The sequence below is a fragment of the Raphanus sativus genome, chromosome 6 (assembly GCF_000801105.2).
Source record: "Raphanus sativus cultivar WK10039 chromosome 6, ASM80110v3, whole genome shotgun sequence".
Taxonomy (NCBI): Eukaryota; Viridiplantae; Streptophyta; class Magnoliopsida; order Brassicales; family Brassicaceae; genus Raphanus; species Raphanus sativus.
In genome coordinates, this window is record NC_079516.1 from 34874476 (window position 1) to 34898735 (window position 24260).

At 34.8% G+C, this 24260-nt stretch overlaps 4 protein-coding genes across 4 annotated transcripts; 2 read left to right on the forward strand and 2 right to left on the reverse strand.

Moving 5' to 3' along the window:
- The first annotated feature begins 11927 nt into the window (after positions 1-11927).
- Positions 11928-12837, forward strand: LOC108813215 (ATP synthase subunit delta, chloroplastic). Its single transcript, XM_018585705.2, has one exon. The coding sequence runs from the start codon at positions 12084-12086 to the stop codon at positions 12771-12773; it is 690 nt and encodes a 229-aa protein (XP_018441207.1). The 5' UTR covers positions 11928-12083; the 3' UTR covers positions 12774-12837.
- On the reverse strand, positions 12809-15072 carry LOC108813214 (NAC domain-containing protein 13). The gene is made up of 3 exons (XM_018585704.2): positions 14743-15072; positions 13479-14444; positions 12809-13373 (listed from the first exon to the last, which is right to left on the reverse strand). Exons 1-3 carry the CDS (start codon positions 14924-14926, stop codon positions 12994-12996), a joined length of 1530 nt encoding a protein of 509 aa, XP_018441206.1. The 5' UTR covers positions 14927-15072; the 3' UTR covers positions 12809-12993.
- A 2960-nt stretch (positions 15073-18032) lies between these two features.
- Positions 18033-18638, reverse strand: LOC108809887 (ethylene-responsive transcription factor ERF019). Its single transcript, XM_018582025.2, has one exon. The coding sequence runs from the start codon at positions 18604-18606 to the stop codon at positions 18154-18156; it is 453 nt and encodes a 150-aa protein (XP_018437527.1). The 5' UTR covers positions 18607-18638; the 3' UTR covers positions 18033-18153.
- Positions 18639-20743: 2105 nt separating this feature from the next.
- On the forward strand, positions 20744-21784 carry LOC108808307 (uncharacterized). Its single transcript, XM_056987312.1, has 2 exons — positions 20744-21139; positions 21275-21784. The coding sequence occupies exons 1-2, from the start codon at positions 20744-20746 to the stop codon at positions 21782-21784; spliced, it is 906 nt and encodes a 301-aa protein (XP_056843292.1).
- The last annotated feature ends 2476 nt before the right edge of the window (positions 21785-24260 follow it).

Consider the following 24260-nt stretch of genomic DNA (forward strand, 5'->3'; position numbering starts at 1 on the left):
TTTTTTATCCATCCGCAACCGCCCTTAACCGCAAACGCTAGTTGAAACCAGTTTTTGAAAGAGGTTCGAAGCGATTTGAAGTGATTCACAGCGGTTTATATGATTGTTTTGAAACGCTATCAACTGTTATCAATCGCAAAAGATACGTTTGCGGGTAGTAACATAGAAACCAGTCGGCCCCTAAATTATTTGAGTCTTTCCAAATATTTTTGATTGTTCTTTTCCTGAAAAGGCATAATTTCGGATTGACCCTATTAATTCCTTGATGATGTAGATCACCTACCAAGCACCTTTGTTCCCTCCAAAAAGATATCCACCCAACCCATTTTGTTATACGATTCAATCAAACAACGACGTCAGTAAAAGTAGTAAACTTGTAAATACAGTTAACATGAGTTTATGTCATCAAAAAAATCAGTTCAAAACTGAAAAGAATTGCTAGCAAGGATTCGTTGACACAAAATGTAAGAGCTAAAGTCCGCGTGAATGTGTGTGGTCGATCCCAAAACAAGGGGGGTAATTCGCTTTCTTCTTAAGTTAATCCCATATGCAATCAATTCATTTGCATGTTAGAAAGCCGACGATGAACTAAGACCCGGTTGAATACATGTGGTGAGCTAAGCTTTCCGAACTAGACTAGTAATACATGTGGTGGTCGATCCCAAAACAAGGGGTAATTCGCTTTCTTAAGTTGATCCCATATGCAACCAATTCATTTGCATGTTAGAAAGCCGATGATGAAAACTAAGACCCGGTTGAATATGTGGTTAGCTAAGCTTTCTGAACTAGACTATTCATGTATGAGATTAGCGGTAACACAAGATTTTCGCATGCAAGCATGATACACCAATCTGGTGCTGTCCCAGGAACTCAGTGTTAAGAATGAGCTAGAAGGAAGAAAATCTGAACAATATAAAATACCAAAAATGTATTGGGAAGTAAAGATAATATGTTATTAATGTAAACATAACATAGCTACACTAAAAACTCTATAAATTATTAATTTTGGAACTATAGTATTTTAGTAATTTATAGAGTTATTAATTTACAAAAAAAAATATTTCTAAACTTTTAATATATTTTTTGTAAAATAGTAAAATAATTAGTTTCACTGTTATAATAATATTATTTAATGTATATAAAATATTTTCAATTGGATTTAGATGAGTTTTAAATATCATTTCAATAAATATTATCAAATATTTTGAAATGTTAAGAAAAACAAAACCATACTCTATTATAAATATAAAACAAACAGCATAAGGTTTTTGTTTGTCCTTATATAAATTGCATATATAATAAATTATTAATTTGTAACTTTAATGAGACCAATTTTCTAAAATGTTTTTATCTTATTATTTTATTATTTTATTATTTTATGTCATATTTTGAACCGGTCTAATTCAAGACTAAGTTTTTAAAAGTAATTTATAAAGCTTGTACTGCTTTGATCATATCGTTTACCCTTTGTGAGGTCTTACATAGTTTAGTGCTAGCAGTTATTTCCTACATTTATATTATATGTATTAAGTTATTTTGATGTTTGTTTATACAGACATTCATATCATTCAGAATATCTTTTTGGAGTATTGTTTGGCATATAAAATATGGTATCAATTATTCCCGATCAGAGAATATAAAATAGTATTCAAATTCTAGTTTGAAATCTCAAAGAAGAAAAACAACGAAGAAGAGAGAGTATCATCACTGTCCTAGTTCATGGACCAAGTGGGATTGCGGTCTCCACCACTTGCTAATATACGGTCCATGTTTAGACTAAACGGTCGAGCCGCGTGTTACATGTAATAACGGTGTACCATATACTCACAATATAGACTTAGAAGTGAATTGAGATCACAAAAATCACAAGACCATACACTTGTATTATTTTCTTATTTCTTATTCATCTAGTCTAACTTTTATCAATAATTCAAGGAATAAACTAGATTATATTGAATTATTAAGCACATAATGCACATAGAATTACTAGCTTTTGGACAACACTGGGAATGGCTAAAATATCTAGATAAGAATAAGATATATAAATCGAATTTTCATCATGGGCACCGAATTTATTATACAGTGTCATACATTAAAACAACAAAAGATAACATTTTTATCCACTAGACTAATTATAAGAATTTCAGCATGTTTAAATAGTTACTCATCATTGGAGACTCCAGCATGCTCGTAGATCCTCTAACTTAGGAACTCATCTCACTGCTAAATGTGTGACTAGAGAAGATCGATGGCAATCATAGTTTTATGATTCGTTGACAAAAAGATTGTGAGAATAAATTACACATTTAGTGTACATCTCTCAAATGTTAACAAACGTGCTATTTACGATCGTCTTAATATGGATGTATGGGGTATGTGATGAATCACAAACATACATGCATATATTATATATATGATGAAATCATCAATATATTTATGCATGCGTACTTATATAGAGTGTGAATGATATTGATCATACATGATCATGATAATGTCCAAGGTATGGGACAGTGGCGATACTTGCGAATGGCATGTTTTGATTCGAACCCACCCTAACAAGCACAACAACGACAATAATAATTAATAATGTATGATAAAAAGCTTTGTAATAATTTCCTTTGTGGAATTCTAATTCCAATATTCTCAATTATTAGCCACATAAAAGAATCAAAAATAGAGAGAAATACTCATTTTCAAAATTCCCGAATTCAATAGCCACTACGATGTTCGATTTTATATGGTGATAAAAATAACTTTCGTTTCACAATCTTTTTAGTAATTACTATTTCGGATCATAATGTCTTTATTTGATTTGTTATTGTAAATTCTTTTTTTATTCCTCGTTATGTTTGCCTTTCTTTTCCTGAGTTAATAGAAATTGTCATCCACTCCTTGATTTTTCTTTACTTGATAATTGAATATATGCTTATGTATACATCACTTTTAGTAAGACCTATCAACTTGCTGATTTTGGATTCTTGTTGGTCCAGCTCTAAGTGAAAGAAGCATATATAATCCACTCCTGTTTGTGTCGTTTTGTTGGTTCAGACTAAATGATATTCCATTCCATCTACTCAACATTATGAAATATGGAGATCTATGTTAGGATTAAAAGGATGTTAACGACTGCATCGACCCAGAAATATAATTAACTGTATTGAATAAATTATGCGAATTAACTTTAAAGAAAACAGAAAAGAGCAAAACGTACATTTAGGAGTTTTTGTTATTTTGTAAATAAATAATGTTATAATCCTTAGACATGTATTTATAGTATCCTCAAAATTTGATTTTTTCTCTATATAAATATATATATTTATCTAGAAAATGTAAATTTTTATAAATCGAAAAATGTAGAGTACCGACCTAATGAATATTGAAATTTTACTGGTGCACAGAGATTTAAAATAATTCCAGATGCAACATTAACACAAAACTATATTGACTTAGATACAAATAACATGAAAATAGAGAACCCAAGAGTTTCTTCTTTTTTTTTCAGAAATTAGGAGAGAACCCAAGAGTTTTATGGTTAGTTTTGGCAGCCGCATGCTTGCGTCAACAAGACACCACTAAACGAAGTGGAAGCGGCCCGTACTCACAAGAATGTCTGCTTGTTTCCTATAAAAACTGTCCGCACATGCATATTGAATATGTTAGGTTTTGTCGCGATCAAAAATTATTTGATCTACGTATTGTCTTATGCTTTATGGTTTCTTCCATTCATCACATGTTCTTGTAACTCAATAAGGAAAAAGATATATATATATATATATATATATATATAAAATAATGGATAAGTAATAACATATTATGCATAGTTTATTAAAACTTCGCCATTCATCACATGCTCTTGTAACTCCTTAGGGTTTCATTCACGCCATTCATCACATGCTTTTGTAACTCCTTAGGGTTTCATTCACTCGAGGCCTTCTCCGACAACTCAACGCTTGTTAGAGTAATCTCTGGAAACGTTCAGTTCAAAGAAATCATCGGAATCATTTTGGATATCCGATCGATTTCCTCTGGTCACTTTTCTCTATCTCTCATCTCTCTAGGTCAGAAAACGTAATCGCATGACTTTCTAGCTAAACAGGTCTTACAGACTTTACCTTCTTTGTATTAAATTTCGAGGGTTGGGCCATCGTTTTGGATCTTCACCTCTTTTATTTTCTAATGAATTTTTAATGATAAAAAAAATAATTAAAACTTCTTCATGATTTTTAAACGGTATATGAAATATAATAATCGTAAAAAAAAAGAATAAAAAGACTATCACAATAAGAGAACACATTATTTGTGTACTAATGAGCTCCAATAGTATTGATAAAAAAAAGAGTTCCAATAGAATTTTTTTTCATCATTCATAATTTCACCCAAAAAGAAAAAGAAAAATGTCGCAGTCAAAAAGAACCTAACCGCGCGCCCTAAGATTCCACCCAACCACACACTGCACTGCAGCAGAGACCACTTACGTTAACGTGAACTTACTAACGTTAACATGTCGTGTGGCTCATGCTCATCTCTTTCCATGTTGCATCCTAAAATCATCGCAGTTAAGATCTGTTTCTTCCTTTTACAGCTTTATTTTAATTTATTTCCTAAATTGTCTCTACCAGAAACTAATCTTTTCAGTTTTACCCTTTTCTTGTTTCAATTTTGCCAAATATGTGAAAAATTTCTTCCTTATAATTTAACTTTCAAATTGCCTCTACCAGAAGCTAATTGTTTCAGTTTTACCCTTTTGATTCCAATTTTACAAAATATGTGGAACTTTCTATTTCCCAATATTTGTTGATTTGCAACCACATATAGTGCAATTTAATCCAATTTTAACATGTGTTGTAGTGAGAACATCTAATTGAAGATTTGTTCAAAACTTTTTGTGATTTAATAAGAAATATAAATATATCAAAAAGTGTATGATACCTAAGTTGTTATTTATTTGACATGCATTCTTTTTATTGTCAGTGGTTTTAAATATTAGTGTATAATTTTTTTATTTCAGAATTTCGAAAAGATTACGAACAGATTGTTGATGAAACGCTTCCTAAACTGGAAACTCCATGTTTTCTAAATCTGCCATAATCAACGAAACCCGAAAAGCTTAATTAGTTTATCCATCCAGGATACTCTGCACACATATACATAGGGAAAAGGTTGATTCCTTTTTCAATAGACAGCCAAGAATAATCCATACTCAGGGAGAAACTTTTAGATTCATAGATGATTAAATGATTTCGGATTTCTTGTGAAATATCAAAGTAAATGTACACACTGAAGAATTAAAAAAGAGTATCTAATATAAAAAAAATGTTCGAACTCTAATTAATACGAGATATTTTAGGATGAAACTCAAAGGTAAAATTATTGGGACTTTGCGTGTAAGACGCAAAATTGATAATATTGTACTAATAATAATCAGACAATAAAGAATTGGACATGTGATTAACAATCCCAACAAGTGGTATCAGAGTGGTTGACTAGAAATCTGCAAGAAAACCAAAATACACTTTGATATATGAACGTGACCTTTCAAGTTAATCGGAAATAAATAGTTGACATGAGATTAACAATGCTAACAAAGATTAGAGGAGAAAAAGAAACAAAAAATTAAAACTAAAACACTTATTGAAATTCAACCCAGAAAGAACATAGATAAAACAAATTTTGAGGAATAGATCTAATTTGGATCTAAAGCACCATAAAATTTGCCAAGGGAAAGTTTAATCTGCTAACGGGAAGAGAAAATCGATCAAAAATCGAAATATAAATAACAAAAATAAAAGTGATCAAGATCTTCCCTCCTTCTTAAAGATCTGTTTTTGTTAAGAAGGAATGGATATAATTTTTTTCTCTCTAGAGAAGAGAGGATCATTTCGGTGCCTTTTCGTTTTGCCCACATTATATTCTTAAAAATTAAATTTCCATAAAACTTTTCAAATATTGAATATATTAAAAACCCTCAAATATTAAATATATTAAAAACTAATTTTACTTTCTTATAAATTGACAACAATATTTTAAACCCATCCAAATTTCTTATAATTAATTTCAACGACCACCAATATATATCGACTTATCACCAAAAATATAACTATCAAATCCTTATTCATACTAAAATATTTACTATATCAAAATGATATTAGTATAATATAATTATAACTGTTAAATGTACAGCTTATTTTTATTACATAGAGGTACGAAATTGACAAATATTTACTAATTTGGTATATAATTTTGAGAGATACCGGTTTTTAACCATATTTAGAATATAAACACATTCAATAACAAAAAATAAAAGCTAGAAACTGTAACCATAAATATAGTTATCTAAATAAGAATCAAGATCCAAAATTTCATATCCCTATTCGGACGCTCGAACTGAAGTCAAAATTTAATCCAGTTCCTAACATTGTTATTAGAACTAAACCAAAAATAACTAAACTCAAATCAAACACAAAATTCATAAATAATTAAGTTATTACTATATTTTTGCAACCAAAAACTAAAATTTACAACCGAACCGGAATCAAACCAAAATAAAAAATACAATGTAAACATGAACCAACACTTATAAAATATCATACATTTTTAATTTAAAATATAAATTATAATATGAATAATCACCCGCAAACGGATCTAAATTCTTATAGTAAAAATAACATAAACCAAATTTGTGAGCCTATAGACCCAGGATAACGGCCCCTATTGCTATGGTCAAGAACATGCACTGGTTGCAACAAGTGTAAGGTTTGTTTGGCTATAAGCTAGAGTATAAAGTTCACCTATAAAATATACTAGAGATTGATCCGCACGCATGTGCGGATGTTAACTTTTACCATTTTATAAAGGGTGAATTGGGTCATAATCTAAGAAGAACATGGAAATTAGTAAAATACCCAAGATAGAATTTATGCGGGCCTTCAAAACAGAACAAAATGCTGGAAAAGACCGAAGAGTCCTTCTTCCGTTTAGGCTTCTAATTTGTGTAGGCAAAAAATAGGTTATGCGGGTATTAAATATAACTGGGGGGTTATTAATGATTAGTCTACGTATTTTCTCATAACTTGTTACGTGAGGGTGGGTAGACAAATTTGGGCCAATGAATGTTGCACGTGTTCTGACACAAGCGGTGACCAGTGACGGAAGAGGTGTATGGAAAGTCGGTGGCATCATGCTGGGACCTTAATATCTGTCTTATGTACAATACTAGTACTGCTTTTCTCAGCTTCAAAGTGTGTAGGAGTTATAATAAGCCTAAGTTACAATATGGATGTATCAATAAATAAAAAATGATCTCTTTTATATTTAACGTGTCTTATAATTTATTGAGTTGTTAAATATATATATTTATCCTTTTAATATATAATGTTGCCAGTGTAACCATTGGCAGTAGACAATCAAATCATTATATTTTGGGTGATATGTTAGCAAGCTACCAAAAAAAAATCAAAAAATTCAATGATACATTTAAATATATGAACAAATTGTTATTGCTATTAAAATGGTTAGACATCTAACAATAGTTCTTTACGTTATTAATTATGTTAACAATCTAACAATGAATTTTAAACATCATTTGGAATTTATATGTAGATAATATACGGCTCAAACTTTTATTATCTAGAATAAATCTTTAAGTGACTTTCAACTACATTTGTTTATCGTGCCAAACAACTTTTTAGAAAACTAATCAAATTTTTAACACATAAATACAAATCGCTTGATGCATCTAAATTAGTTTGGAGCGTATATCTTCCTTCCTTTGCAGCTCGAAGAGTGATCTAAAAAGCTCTTCCTCAGTTGCTACTTTTGAGCTTTGCCTTTAAAGACACACTCCATGTTACAAAAGAGACGCACTCCTTTCTTGATCATCTTCGTCTCTATGTGGTGATGGTATCTAACACAAAAAACGAGAATTCACTCATTGCAATCTCTTGATGAACCAGCTTAAAAGATTCAACATACCAGAAGAAAATGGTTGAGACCATGAAACCAAGCAAACATAGCAATGAACTCTTAAGGAATCTGCCAAAGATTACTAGATTTTATACAATAATAAATCGATTGACGTCAAAGTTTACAGTCTAAACATAGCAAAAGGGTAAATCTTTAATGAAACTTCCCCAGAAAAGGAATCCAGTCCATAAAGCTAAGCTCTTTCCCAGAATTGAGTCAAGAGACCAAACCGCAAAGAATCCAAATCAGAAGAAACAAACTCACAGGTCTACCTGAGTAACCCAAATCATACAAATACGTAAACAAAAAAAGAGACAAAGAAACCAAACAAACCTTCAAGTCCCACTTGTAGATACCAACCTCCCCAATTGCATTGAAGTGTACGAGTTTAACAAGAACGTTTATGTTCAAGTTATAGCTCACGACTTCCTAGTTAGTCGGATGAAATCGAAACCGTGGAGAAAGCAAATTCGCCACCACAGTAGTTCCCCGCGCTGTTGCAGACGGCGGCGAGGACTCAACATCCATAGATTCACAACCTATTAAAGCAAAAACTGTACTTATTTCTACGGTTTTTCTTCATTCCAAACTTCAGTAAAATGAACATCGAAGAATTAAGTTTTCGATTAGACTGAGAAGAAACCAAAGAGAGAAGCTGAAGAAAGGTACTTTCAGTTGCAAGAAATCTACTTTACTTTTTGGGGTAATTGGCTTTATTTTTAGGATAATATTATAATATACGAATTGGTCAGATAGCTTGTAGGTTTAGTTTACAATGATGTATAGTGTATCAAAAAGATGTAGGGGTTACGCAAACATAATCGGTTTTGAAGGAATAAGGATAAAACGGTCAATCAGCATGACGATGATTCCTAAGAAATGACCAAAAGTGCATACACCTAAATAGCCACTTTTCCTTATGTGTGGAGTGCAATATCTCTTTTATAAATTGTTATTTTCTCACGATTATTATTATATATTTTATGTGTGTTTATAGTATAATTAATTGTATAAATATATGAATATTTTTAGATTTCTATACATCAGAATCGAACCCGAATCAAATAGGGTAATATATTTGTTTTTGTTATTTTTAGGTTAAGTTTAGCTTGAATTCCAAATACTTGAACTGAATCGGTTAATATTGTTACTTTTGGTATAAATATCCGAACCAGTCTCAGATACATTAGTTTTTAGATATTTGTAGGTTTCTGTGTATCAAAACTGAACTGATTTGGACTTTGGAAAACCAGATTCGAAATCCACATAAAATTTATAATACCCGAGTGAAGCCTAATTTCAAAACTCGAAATACCTGATACCCAATAAATAATTCATAGCTTAATAGGTACACAGATGTTTATGTCTAAGTGGTTATGTAAACAAATCAAAAATAATTTATTGACCATTTTGAATTTCTTTCACAAATAGAGTAATTTCATTCAAATATGTCAAATTATTATAGTTAATATGTAAAATAAATGCTGTCAAAATATCGTAGTAAATATAGTTAATGAAATAGTTAAAAAGTAAAAGAAAATGAATGTAAAAGATAAAATAAAAAAATGAAAACAAATAAGTTTTGTTTTCTTCTTCTTTCATAAATCATGTCAATTTATTTAGTAAAGATATGAGTGGCTAGAATCGATTAAGTATAGAATAAAAAATAGTTAAAAATAGACAAGTATTATTTTGTACTAATATCCATGTTTCCAAACAATTCTTATGTATACTGATATCTATATTTTCAAACAGTTTCCATTTGTATTTCAGTTTTAATAATATAGACCCTAAAGAACCCCAGCATTTTCTTAAGACATATCTTAGAAGCTTATTATTCATCCAAGAAAGAAAACAAGCCATTAGATAGATCATAGAAGTCATAAACCAAAGCTTACCAGTTCAAGACACAATAAAGAAAAATATATTTTTCAAAGAGATATGACATTACTTCGATTAAATTTCAGTGTGATAACGATGCAAGAGGTGATGACAATAAACCCTCCCCAAGACAAAATAAAATCAATTTCAGTATGCTATTTGTCGTAGCATTTTCCCCTTTCCAGTGACTTCATTACTTTATCTTGTAGTTTCTTTTTCTCTTCTGTAAGTTTACACCCACAAAATAATAAAATCAAGAACTATGAACACGATGATGGATGTTGAGGAAAGAAATCAGACAAAAAGAGAAATATCAATATTGAATTTATATTAGATCGTAAGATTTGTGGTAGACCTTTATTCCAACTTGTTATTCTCTAGCTGCAAAAATTATCCGGATAAAGTGGTGGTTGAACGGCTTTGTTCTCCATTTCTAAGATTTCCTCTAAAGCAATTCTTAGGATTTTTCTTGTGGAAATTAGAAGAAGAAACTATTAAAAAATGTGTTAAGACATATCTGAGCAGCTTATTATTCACTACCTTGATTACTTGAGAAATATAAAGCATTACCAGAGCGACCTGTGATGTGTGTACATAAATCGTCGTTTTCCTCTGCCAAAATAGCATCTATCTTATTAAAACAGAAACATTCTCTTGGACCTAACTATTGTTTTGTAAAATTTTAAATTAAATATACTCCTTTCTTATAAAGTTATACCCACATAATCCATTATTAGACCCTACCTTATATTTCGATTGGTTTTAGAAATAACTGGTCCAATGTTATGACTTTATAACTCCTTTCTTATCGTTACTATAACTTCGTAACATTTATAAATGCTATACATGTTATGCAATCTTTTTTTTTGGTAAGATCATATTAGTGTGGGTTGATAGATTGTAACATAAAGGTACTTATTTGTTATCTTACGCTCATATTTACAAGTTGATATCTATCATATACAAATTAGTTCGTATTTGTAGAGAAATTTGAAAGATTGCTTTATAGTTGTCATGATGAACTAATCTTTAGAATTTTAGATATCATATGCGTTTTTATCAAAAAAAAATATCATATGCGTTTATAGACTGAAACTTTAGTTATTTCATATTTTATCACCTTTATATCATATATAACTTCGAAATTTTATCAAACAAAGAAAAATATCAAAATTTTGTCACACCCATATGAGGTCGTCTTTTACACGTTTCTAATATAGTCATATCTAAAGGATTAATTCAAATAAAATTTATTAACGTATAAAAACAAATGAAATATTCTAAAACCAAGTTAATAAGAGATTATATTGCTAATCTATCTTATTACGAAAAACATGTACAAGTAAAAAAGAACATGTACAAGTAATAGGTAACATTGATATCAATAATCAAAAAATATTATACCATGATGAAAAGGATCTATACTAAAAGATTAGTTCATGATCACTTTTAAATAAAATCACACGATAATACAAATTCAGTTATAAGAAATTTTACTATATTTATAAATACTCGGAGATACTTTCTTTCGTTGGTATCTTTAATAATTTATAAACTTAAGTTATTAAAAAAAAATCTAAACGACAAAATTACTTTTGTCTCACTTAACATTCAAGTCTAAACAGAAACAAAACTAAGGAAAAATATTTCCCGAGAATATTTAGACAAAACTAAGATATTATTTTCTTTTTCTGAAAAAAAAATAATCTTAGATTGATATGATTAACTGTAATTATGGAATACACCAACTAATGAGTAAAACTCGACTGCAACAATAAATATCCTCTTCAATGTTTTATGCAATTTATAATATAGTTCTTTGAATAATATTCCTCTGAGTACCGAGTTATAGTAATAAAAAAATTAATAGAAATATCAGTTTCTTTGATTCTAACCCCCGTTTACCACAGCCTATTGTATCAAAAAACTTACATAAGATTATGACCCAAAAAAACAAATTTACACTAACTAATTCATTTTTTTATATATCAATTGCAGTTACATTTGAATGAATAAAACCCGCCCGATCGGGCGGGTCAGAATCTAGTGTTACACGTTAAACCATACCATAAATATATAAAGCGGATCGTTAGGGTTTAAGCAATACGGCATCATATAACACTTATCAATATCAGCCGTTAACTGTAAAACTCCTAAATCAATGTCAACCGTTAGATGGCATCCCCGATAGTTCTCCCCAAGTCACCATCACCACCGAAGATCCGTTGACCGAGACGACAATGGCTTCTCTCCAGTCAACCCCAACTTCTCTCCGCCCCAAGCTCCATCTCTCATCTCACTTAACCACACACCGCACCCTCCTCCCTCTCACCGTCCGATTCCCTCATCGCCGCCGCGGCAGCGGAAGCAGCGGCGGGGTGAGAATGTCATCGCCGGTCTCCGAAAGCTACGCGACGGCGTTAGCTGACGTGGCGAAAGCTCACAACACTCTAGAACCAACCTGCGACGACATCGAGAAGCTGGAGAAGACCTTCTCGGACCCGAAGGTTCTGGACTTGCTCGCGAATCCAACGGTGGAGCTCCGGAAGAAGCGTGAGGTGATCGAATTGATCTCCGAGTCCTTATCCCTGCTTCCACACACGTCCAACTTCTTGAACGTGCTGATCGATTCGGATCGGATAGATCTAGTGAAGGAGATCATGAAGGAGTTCGAAGCGGTGTACAACAAGATGACGAAGACGGAGGTCGTGGTTGTGAAGTCGGTTGTGAGGCTTGATTCTCAGCATCTGGCTCAGGTGGCGAAGCATGTGCAGAGACTCACGGGAGCTAGGAACGTGAGAGTTAGGACGGTGATCGACGAGAGGTTGATCGCTGGGTTCACTATCAGGTACGGTGGTTCAGGTTCTAAGCTTATTGATATGAGTGTGAAGAAGCGGCTTGAGGATATCACCACTCTATGTACAACTTGAGAGTTGAACTTATTGATACTGTGTTTAGTAAGCAATGGTTATAAAGCTTTGTTTTCTGCATAAAGGTTCAAACCAAAACAACAAACCGATACTAAACAGTTTACGATTCTAAAGCTAGTAAAACAATTACAAAAGATTTAACTTGGTTAAGGCTCATGCTAAACCCAACTCTAAGCCATTCTTTCTGTTGATGTCCACATTGTCTTTGAGATTAGGGTTCTCACCACAGCAAAGACCTTCCTGAAACTCCCATTGTTCCCAACATCACCCAAGATAAAGCACACAGAGCCCCAATGATAGATAAGCAGAGGAAACCCTTGTGGTTCTTCTCCTTGTTGTTTTCTCCAGACTTCTTCCTTACAACAACATTGCTACTTGTGCTTTTAGAATTAAACCGGTAGCGGCCACCAAGGCTTGATATCCTGACTATGTTCAGGTTAACGATTGGACTCTCTGAAGCAAATGCTGGACTTGCAGGAATCGACTCCAGGAAAGACCATACACTAGAAGTAAACTGACTTGACTCGTCTTTTGTGGCTTCTTCTCCCTTTGCTATATTTACAGCACAAGTCAGAGGGTTTGTGAATTCAGATGCGTCACCTGCCAAGTAAATATGATTAGGAACATGTCCTATGTCTAAACATAAAGGATCATCAGAAGAGCTCTATTGGAGAGTTTACAGAGAAAATGTGTTGTTGGTTTTACCTGTACCAGGGGTCTCACCATATCCGCAAACAGTAACTTCATCATTGTTTATCAGCTCATGCGTCCACGATTCACTACTTATCTTTCTGGTATAGCTGTTACGGAGTGGCCAGTTGCTATCTTGGTTCTTCCATGTTTGCTGTTGAAACTGGTTGTTATTAGCCTGGTCAGTCACTGGAAGACTATGTACAACCCCATTGTTCAAACCAACAACACCGACAGGCTCTGTCTGAGGATTTGTGGCATCAAAATCACCAATATATGAATCAACATCAAAGAAATCATTACCATTCAGCACAGCAGACTCTTCTTGATCCACATAACATGGTTCAGGTCCAGGGAGCAAAAGATCGTCAATTTCCAAATACTCATCTTCTGCCAAGTTTACCGGATTATCATTTGCCACATGAGAGCTCACTCCAGTCTCTTCGGTAACCTGTCTCATCAGTTCTTGAATGTCGTTTTCATTCAACTCAGACTGGTTAAGCCCACCACCATCCGCCCATATGTTATTATTATTTCCCATACCAGCTGAAACCATGAGCTGATTTGTAGGAACATGGACTGCATCAGCCTCATCGACCTCATCATCATCCTCAGCCCACTCTTCTTCAACAAAAGGAGCTCCATACTGTTCACCATTCTTAGGACCAGACCCGCTCTTCTTAAAAATCTTGTAAAGAACATAATTATGCGTAACATCTCCACACATCTTGAGTTCCTCTTTGTGCAAGGTGTACTCGTGCATGACCCAGTTAGTCCTCTCTCCCTTGGGAGCCCTGCCTCTGTGGAAAACAAGCGTCTTCTTCTCTCCAACGGGACGAGAATTGCACTTGATGACTCTGTCCACCCCTGTTGCTTTCCAGTATCCATGGCCAGTTGCTCTGCTTGACCTGCCTCCTTGTTTCCTGTCCCTCGAGCTGAAAAAGAACCACTGACGATCTCCAGTATTATACAACGCTTTGCCTACAAAAAAACATCAGTCCATCAAAAGCTAACCTTTTAAACACACAACGATCACATAACATCTCAAGTTATAATAGAGTAACCAAAATCGATACTTCAACTATACAAATTTTATCTAAAACAGAGTAAAACAGAGCAAAACAGAGCAAAAGATCTCAACTTTCAGGAAACTGAAAACAGAGCAGAAGATCACAACTTTCAGGAAACTGAAAACAGAGCAAAAGATCAGAACTTTCAGGAAACTGTTTGCAAAATAAAATGAAAATGGTAGGAAGGAGAAGATCTGATAAAAGTGTACCGGGCAACTCCTCGGGATCAAACTTGTAAACATCCGTCTCGCCGATTGCAGCAACTCTAAGTTTCTTGCGGCGAATCTTTCTCTTGAGATAATAGACAACCAGTTCCTCGTCGGTTGGATGAAACCTAAAACCTGGAGCTAGAACTCTGTCTCCAGCCGGACGCGAACCCCTTGAAGTCTCCATCACTTAGTTAGAGAGGGGAAGAAGAAAACAGAAACCTAAACTTTTTTTTTCTTTTTGGTGCAAGTCAGAATTTGGTAAGAGAACAAAGTTTAAGCGTGTTCCAATGGGACTGCATACTTTAAGGATCGTTGCTGTAATTTATTTAATTTTGTTTATTAATTTATTTCATTATCTTTTAGGGGTTTTGCTTGGAGAAGAGGGTTTTATGTGGGGACCTGCGTCGGATTCAAGCACGACGACCTATTCGTTAGACGGTGATAACTAATGGGCTTGGTATAAGGAGAGAAGCCCATAACGCTTTTTTGTTTTTTTGGTTAAACGAAAAATATATATCCCCTCGAAACATTAATAGGGAGGGATCAATCAAATCATTCACACACAGCCGGTTCATGGTCATTCTTGGTTATTAGCCACCATCATCATATTGATCAAAAAAAAAACCCACCATCATTCATCCAGTTTGTGCAAGTTCCATCTCAGCTTCTGCAATGACGGCTTTTTTTTTATTATTATTTCTTATTCTGGTTGCTGCTCTATCTGAGACCAACGAAGCAAACTCACGTTTTCCTCCTCGCCTATTAAAGAGAAACAGAGAGTTTGAGAATTTCTGTGGTATTATTGATCACAATCGAACCTTACATATATACATCTCAAGATGAGAGTATCTAGGAGAGTATATACTCTGTTACAACAATGTGTTCCTAAACTACAGAAACCAACGTAACCAATCGAGAAGAATATTTATCCCATCCGAATCATATCAAATTTAATCCAAACCTCAGTTACCGTTAGTGGACCAAAGAGTGGTAACAACAACGACACTCGCCTGCTATTTTTTTTCTTTCTTGTTAGGCCCTTTGCTGCCACTAACATATCTGGAATATCTTGTCATTTGAAGTTCGGTTGATTTGATCATACGTTCCTTGGGGCTTCACTGGACAAACGATCTTCCTGGATCCATGATACAGGTCTTCCCGTTTTGTATGTGAATTGGTTTTGTAATCACTGCAGTGCAAACTGGCGCTTTAGCCTAATGGCTTGTTTTTAGCAGCGATTCTTGGTGGAGAAACCTTAAAGTTTGTCCTGTCTTCCATTTCGCAATCAGGACTCGATATTGAATACCTCTCTCCTCTATCTGTTCATGATTACCATCGTCTCTCTCTCTTTTTTCTTTTTTTTATCAGGAAACTGAGAATAGCATGCACTTTGGCTCACATGGAGCGAGAAGGAGGCATTAGTCCCCGGCTATCGCCTTTGGCTCAGGTGTGTTAACAACAAGCTCACTTAGCTTTCTTTACAGCTTGGAAAACGGTACTGAGCTGAAGAACATGGCTTCTCTTTTGCGGGCGCAGGGAATCTCTTGACCAGGGCGGGTTTTAGTCTTCCTCGTGTTGACATTGACGAATATGTAGTTAAATACAAGAGTGGTAAAAAAAACGATTCCACCTTTTGTTCTTCTTCATCATTGACCAAATCTCTTTTTTTTTGTCTTCTAAATTAGCCTCTTCATTGTACTCAGCGCTCGATCTTATAAATAATCGTGTCTCCACTATATTGAAAAAGACATTCGTCTCAGGTCCGATTAGTATAACTTTATTTGGAGTCCTAAAATTTTAAATATTTTCTAGTCTAATAGTTTAGACTTATTTCAAAAATTCTTTTCCATGAGAATTTGGATAACTCAACTTCTTCTGAATTCATATATTTTTTCTTATATAATATAATTATAACATATTTTCATAATAAACTTATTATTTTACAGTTTTAGATTTATGTATTTGGTGAAAAAAAATTCATTATAGTTATAAATAAGTTTCTTTTTAAAATTTTCCCTTTTAAAATCCTTCGCACAACACTGATATTATATACCATCTTCGTGCAATGTGTGAAACCAACGCTCTTCTCCAGAGAAAAGGTATTTTTTGTTCTTTTCTTCTGTCAGACTTTTCGTTAACTTCTTAACCAAAACTCATATTCTTGACTATAAAAACAAATCAGATCTTGAATCGCGAAACTGCTCTTGCCACGGCAGGCGTATATTGACTCCATGTTCGCAACAGAGGACGGCTACTTTTCAGGTTCGTGTGATAAGAGTTTTAGAACTAACTCTGCAAGTACGCACTCTGTTGAGTTGTTGATTAGAACAATGCGATGCTAAAAACTACAAGTGAATAATCCTACACTGGACAACGTAATGTATATGGTTTGGTATTCATGTGTAGGGTGATATACATGACGGGGTGGAGAGAACACTCTGATAGGCACACTGATATGGATGGAGCCATTGATATTAGACACATAGTTGTCCCACATCGGGTATTGGAAGGGATCCTTAGCAATATATAAGATAGGTGGGTCACTCCTCTTATCACCAATTGGTTTTAAGTGTGAAGCCCATCTAGCTTAACATGGTATCAGAGCCCGATCCATACAGTCCAACCCGATCCACATCGATCTGGCCCAAAGTTGGCCCATCGATCTTTGTCCGAGCATTCCGAGATTGACGCTCAGAGAGCCATCATCTCACCAATTGGTTTTAAGTGTGAAGCCCATCTAGCTTAACAATTGACGTGGCAGAGGAATGGACTAAGTGAAGAGAACCTTCTGAATTACAGAGAGGGTTTGCTGTTACGATGATAGATCACTATAAATAGAAGTCTGGTATCGTCGTCTTCTTGAGGAGTTAGAGAGCATATGAGAGAGTGGCTGGGTGATAGATCGTGAGAGGTCATGGTTACGTACGTGAGAGAGGTGATATGCTCGTGAGAGATCACTGATCTTGTAGTTTGTGTGTGATTGGAGTTAAGATCTTATCACACTCATCTCAGACCAGACACATGTTTGCTAAATATTCAAGAAATCAACGCTTTTTATAAAGCGTATTATCAGTTAGGAGGTTGTTTAGACTAATTTTTTTTTAACGCTTAGACCGATTAAGAAAACATTGGTCTAAAAAATTGTGTTTGTTTAGATCTGTTTTCCTGCTATCTCCACCATTTTTTAGAATACTGTGTTTCTGGTTCAATAAACCTTCTCACGATATAATTTTCTTGAAGGCTTTTTTTTTTAAAATTACAACAAAAAGTTTCTTGAATTGGCCCGACACTGAAACATAAATGCACATGTATATTCACAACCATTCGGTTTCTTACCAGGCTCCAACACTGTGTCTTTTTTTTTTCTAAATCCAACACTGAGTGTTTTTTAGTAGCTGTATCATCTTTAAATCAAAAAGAAGAAGACCAAACGTGATCATGACCGTCCAGATAATCATACACCGAAATATTCAACGGCTCCATTACTTCACCCCCATTTCCACAATACGCAGTCGTATCTCCACACCCAGAGTTCCCTGACACGCCGTTACTGTGAACGATCCCGGCGTCGACGGCCATTCCGGCATTGGAAGCAGCTTGCTGGATAGACCTCGGCGAAGTGTTGGCAGCGATATAAGGAGGAAGGAGGTGAGGGAAATTGAGAGATTCGAGTGAGTTGGGTTGGTGTAAACAGTAGAAAGCTACGTCGTGTGCTACGGCGGCTCCTTCTGCGGTGGAGAATGAGCCTAGCCAGAGACGGTCACGAGTTCCCGGAACTCTAATCTCCGATACCCATTTTCCCCATTTCCGGCGACGGATTCCTTTGTACTTTGATTGACTTTCGCTGGAGTCTCTGCAATCCATTTCTTTCTTTTTTGTTTTGAGTTTGAATCTGGAGATACGGTGGCTATTTATACGTTGAAGATTTGAAAGTCAAAATGAATAAAATAATATTATAATCCAGGTTGACCAATCTAATTTAAATTTAATAATATTTTTAATTTCCGAAGAATAATTCAACTGGTCAAAGTATGACCCAAGTTAGTGGTAGTATCGGCCATCGGGGTTTGGCATGGCGGTGGAAATTTGGTTCCAAGTTGTAACATTTTATTTACTGGGATGTGTTTAATAGTAAATTTGTTATAAACCATAGTTTGGTTTGTGTGGATTGCCTATAACCAAGACCAAGGAGGTTTACATCCGACCCGTCTATTCGATCCGTCTACATTCCGCCCGAGACTTGTCAAGATGAAGACCCATTCAACCTAAGCATCTATGAGCTTTGACCAAGTCTTGATATTGTATTGAATGTAGTCAAAGTGTATTCATTGTGTAGATTCTCCATTGATGTAAAACCTTATGTGACAACCACTATATATAAGTGGCAAGAGCTAATGAGAAAGACACAACTTTCACAGCAACATTTCTCTCATTTCATAACACGTTATCAGCACGAGTGTGCTCTCCACCGGAGTTCTTCTTCACCGGCCAGCTTCTCCGGCGCTCAGCCTTGCTCCGCCGGCGATTCAAGTTTTCCGGTGAGCTCTCAAGATCTTGCTCAAGGTGGTCCATTCAGATTCCTGGTTAAGAAGAGGTAAACTAATCAAAACTTTAATCAAAATCCAAAATATAAGAACATATCTAAGAACATGTTCATAAGAACACTATATGTTCATATCTTGGATCTATATGAATCTTATAAAACTTATTAAAATCTGTTGTTCTAAAATTATTATCTAAATATTAATCTTAAATCAAAGGTTCTATAAGTATATTGATTCTAAAATTATCTTGAATCTCTAAAATCTGTAAAACTTATTAAAGAACATAAAGATCTATATGAATCTTGATTATAAGAACTTTTGAAATCTTATAAAAGTTTTGTGAAATCCTAAATCCCCTTCCTGGTTTGCAAGCCATTAATAGGCTCTACCTTTCTCCTATATGATCCGGCCTTAAATCCGGATTTGTCTAAAGGATTGAAACCAATAATCAAACCATTGTTTATTCGCATCACCAGCTGTTCCAGCAGGTTGTATAAGTCGTTTATCAATACCATCAAAAACCCAAAGATCAAAACCTTGAATCCCTTGCTGTGCCATTTTCGGCCAGCCTCCCTGAAAAAAAAAATTAATTCAGTCAACCAAATAAAATAAATATTAAAAACCAATTGATTGCATATCTTTGACTGTTTTTATTTTTCTTTATAACTGATATGATTTTATAAATGCAATTTAGATTTTTATAAATGCATTTTCGATTTTATTTGACTAGGCATTTAAAATTTTATAACCTATAGTCATGTTTTGCATTAATATGACATAGAAATGAAATAAATTATAGGTTGATATCATTTGATCTTATTATTGTTTGTCATCTTTATTTAAATTCTGATCAGTCTTGATATAAGTTCATTATAGATGTTCATGACTATATAATATGTTCATTATATATTACTATGCACCACAAATTTGAGTATGTTCATGAGGGGGAGTGAGGACATAACCCATGATACATGACCATACTAAAATTTGTGAAACATGGTCCACAACCTTGAAAATGATTTTGTGATGACTGAATTATATTCTAGATCATTTTTTGCATAACATCTATTATTCTGAAACATCCATATTGAATTGAACTTGGTTTAGAAATTTTATTAGATCATGCTCATATTCTGAACTGACCATTTTCATTCAATTATCATATTGTCTTATTGAAATTGATTATTCATTCTTATGGTAGATAATTCTGATCATGATACCTTGAATTAAATCCTGAAAATTATAATCATTTCTTGTCATGTTTATATGCTGCATTTTTATATGCTGTTTGACAATGATTGCTTTATATAAATCATCCATATTATATAATACATATAAATCTTTCGGAAATATAAAAATATATATTAAAGCCATGATCAAAATCTCCATTCATAAATCTGAACATGGATTGATCATATTATTATGAATCCTCATTCCTTATGGATTATTTGATTCAGATGTCGAAAATCAACAACCTTGAGTTTGCTGCCCTCAATCTCTCCGGAGATAATTACCTCCAATGGGCACTTGATACCAAAATTCTCTTGAGGTCTAAAAGTCTTGGTGATACTATCACTGAAGACACTGAGCCATCGGTTAAGGATAAATACCAGGCCATTGTGATCATTCGCCATCATCTGGCTGAAGGTCTTAAAGACCAGTACCTCACTATTGAGGATCCTCTGGAACTTTGGACAGAGTTGAAAAACAGATATGATCATCAGAAAACTGTGATCATGCCAAAGGCCCTTTATGATTGGAGGAACCTAAGAATCCAAGACTATAAGTCTGTGGAAGAGTACAACTCGGTTATGTTCAAGATAGTCTCCAAGTTGAAATTGTGTGGGGAGACTGTCACTGATGCTGATATGCTGGAGAAAACATTCTCCACATTCCACACCAGCAATATGTTGCTTCAGCAACAATACCGAGAAAAGAGTTTCTCCACTTATGCTGCCTTAATCTCTTGTTTGTTGCTTGCTGAACAGAACAATGAGTTACTCATGATGAACAGTGAGCTAAGGCCACCTGGTACTAAAGCATTGCCTGAGGCACATGCGGCCATAGAGCCAAAAGATGAGACTCCAAGAGAGTCATACCGCGGTCGCATGAGAGGCCATGGGAGATGGCAAGGAAGTAACCGTGGGTTTCAACCACGAGGTCGTGGGTTTCAGCCACGAGGACGTGGATTCCAACCACGAGATCATCTTGGTCACAGCCGAGGCCGAGGCTATAGCCGAGGTCATCATGCTAGCCGTGGGTATAAGTCCGACTTCAAAACCCATGGCTCGACCAAAACTCCTTGCTATCGTTGTGGGATGACCAATCATTGGGCTAACCGATGCAGAACTCCCCAACATCTTGTTAAACTCTACCAGGAGAGCATAAAGGGAAAATACCTTGTGGCAAATTGGGTCCATCATGATGATGAGAATGATCTAGACCATGAGAATGATCAAGCCGATTATGAGACTTCGGATCTCCTTAAAAGTGGCTGAATATGAAGATTTCGACATCAAGTTGCTTTTGTCTTTGCACTTTGCATTTTTGCTTTGGCTTTATGTCTTTGTTTCCTATGTTCTATGACTTTAGCAATTCTATCTATGAAATAAAATTTTTATTTTTATATATATGCCTTATATAAGTTAAACTTATTAAGAACAACAAAGACAAAACCATTAAGACATCATTTCTCCCAAATAATATCCATGGTGCTGACTCTTGTCTATTTTTCAGAAATGAAAGAAGACAAAGACCTGCTAGTAATAGATAGTGGATCAAGTCACACTATATTAAAAGATAAAGGATATTTTGCTAACCTTATCTTAAAGAGTGCCAATATCAAAACTATAGCAGGCACAACCAGCCTTATTAAAGGCCATGGCTTGGCTAACTTAATAATGCCTAATGGCACGCATCTAGAAATTTCTAATGCATTATATTCTCCTAAATCAAAGAGAAATTTATTAAGTTTCAAAGACATTCGAATGAATGATCTACATGTTGAAACTAGGGGCAAGGGAAAGAAAGAATTCCTTTTGATTTATAAGAATGCCCAAGGCCATAAAGAAGTCCTAGAGACTATCCCTGCTATATCTATGGGCCTCTATTGTGCCGATATAAAAGTGCTTGAGACAAATGCCACAATGAATGATGAGTTCAAACAATGGCATGAAAGGCTCGGCCATCCTGGTTCGACCATGATGCGCAAAATAATTTTGAACTCAACTGGTCATTCTTTGAAAGAAAGGAATATTATCCCTAAGAGCCTTACATGTATTCCATGCTCACAAGGGAAATTAATAATAAGGCCATCACCGGTAAAGGAGGTTAAAGAAACATTGAACTTTCTGGAAAGGATACAAGGTGATATATGTGGACCAATTCACCCACCTTGTGGGACATTTCGATATTTCATGGTCCTGGTTGACGCATCGACCAGATGGTCGCATGTTTGTCTATTATCATCTAGAAACTTGGCACTTGCAAGATTATTGGCCCAGATCATAAGACTGAGAGCCCACTTTCCAGATTTTCCACTAAAGACTATACGTCTTGACAATGCAAGTGAATTCAGTTCCCGAGCTTTTAATGATTACTGTATGTCCATGGGGGTAAGTGTGGAACACTCCGTGGCACATGTACATACACAGAACGGATTGGCCGAATCCTTCATTAAAAGAATCCAGTTGATTGCTAGACCATTACTCATGAGGTCGAAGCTACCAGTATCAGCTTGGGGACATGCAGTTTTACATGCTGCTGAATTGATACGAATAAGGCCATCCAGTGAACATAAATATTCTCCATCCCAATTACTCTCGGGTCATGAGCCAGACGTGTCCCATATTAAAACATTTGGATGTTCTGTGTATGTTTCTATTGCACCACCACAAAGAACAAAAATGGGACCTCAAAGGAGGATGGGGATATATGTTGGTTTTGATTCTCCAACCATTATTAAATATCTTGAGCCTACTACTGGAGATTTATTTAAGGCCAGATATGCTGATTGTCATTTTGATGAATCAGAGTACCCAACATTAGGGATAGAAAATAACAAGCTGGGCAAAGAGATAATATGGAATCAAACATCCTTATCATGGCAAGATCCTCGGACTCAATCATGTGATTTAGAGGTCCAGAAAATAATTCATATGCAAAAGCTAGCTAATCAATTGCATGATTCCTTTGCTGACCCGAAAAGAGTGACTAAGTCCTATATACCAGCTTGTAATGCACCAATAAGTATTGATGTCCAAGATGGACACAATCAAGTGGCTACTGAGTCTAAGGCACGCCTCAAGCGTGGTAGACCAATTGTTTCCAAAGATAAAAGACCTCGGAAAACAAAGAAAGGTGCAAAAGAAACCGAGGTCATAGATTGTCCAGACAAGGCCGAAATGGCTATGCCGTCAGTATCAACACTTGGGGTTCGGGACGCCGGGCCTCATGGTACTGAAGGCATTGATAATGATGAGATCTCGATTAATTACTTAATGTCTGGGACAAAATGGAACCGAAAAGATGTCGACATCGATGATATATTTGCATATAATGTAGCCCTTGAAATGATGGACTTAAATGAGGATCATGAATCCACGTCTATACTAGAGTGCACTCAAAGATCAGATTGGCTAAAATGGAAAGAAGCCATAAACGTGGAGTTAGAATCATTTAAGAAAGGGAATGTCTTTGGATCGATTATCCGGACACCTTGTGATGTTAAACCAGTGGGATATAAGTGGGTATTTGTGAGGAAGAGAAATGAACATGGTGAAATTGTAAGATACAAAGCACGGCTTGTTGCACAAGGATTCTCACAAATACCAGGCATCGATTATGAGGAGACATACTCCCCTGTGGTGGATGCAACTACATTTCGATTTTTAATAAGTCTGGCCATCAAAGAAAATTTGGATATGCGGTTAATGGATGTTGTAACCGCATACCTTTATGGTCCACTGGATAATG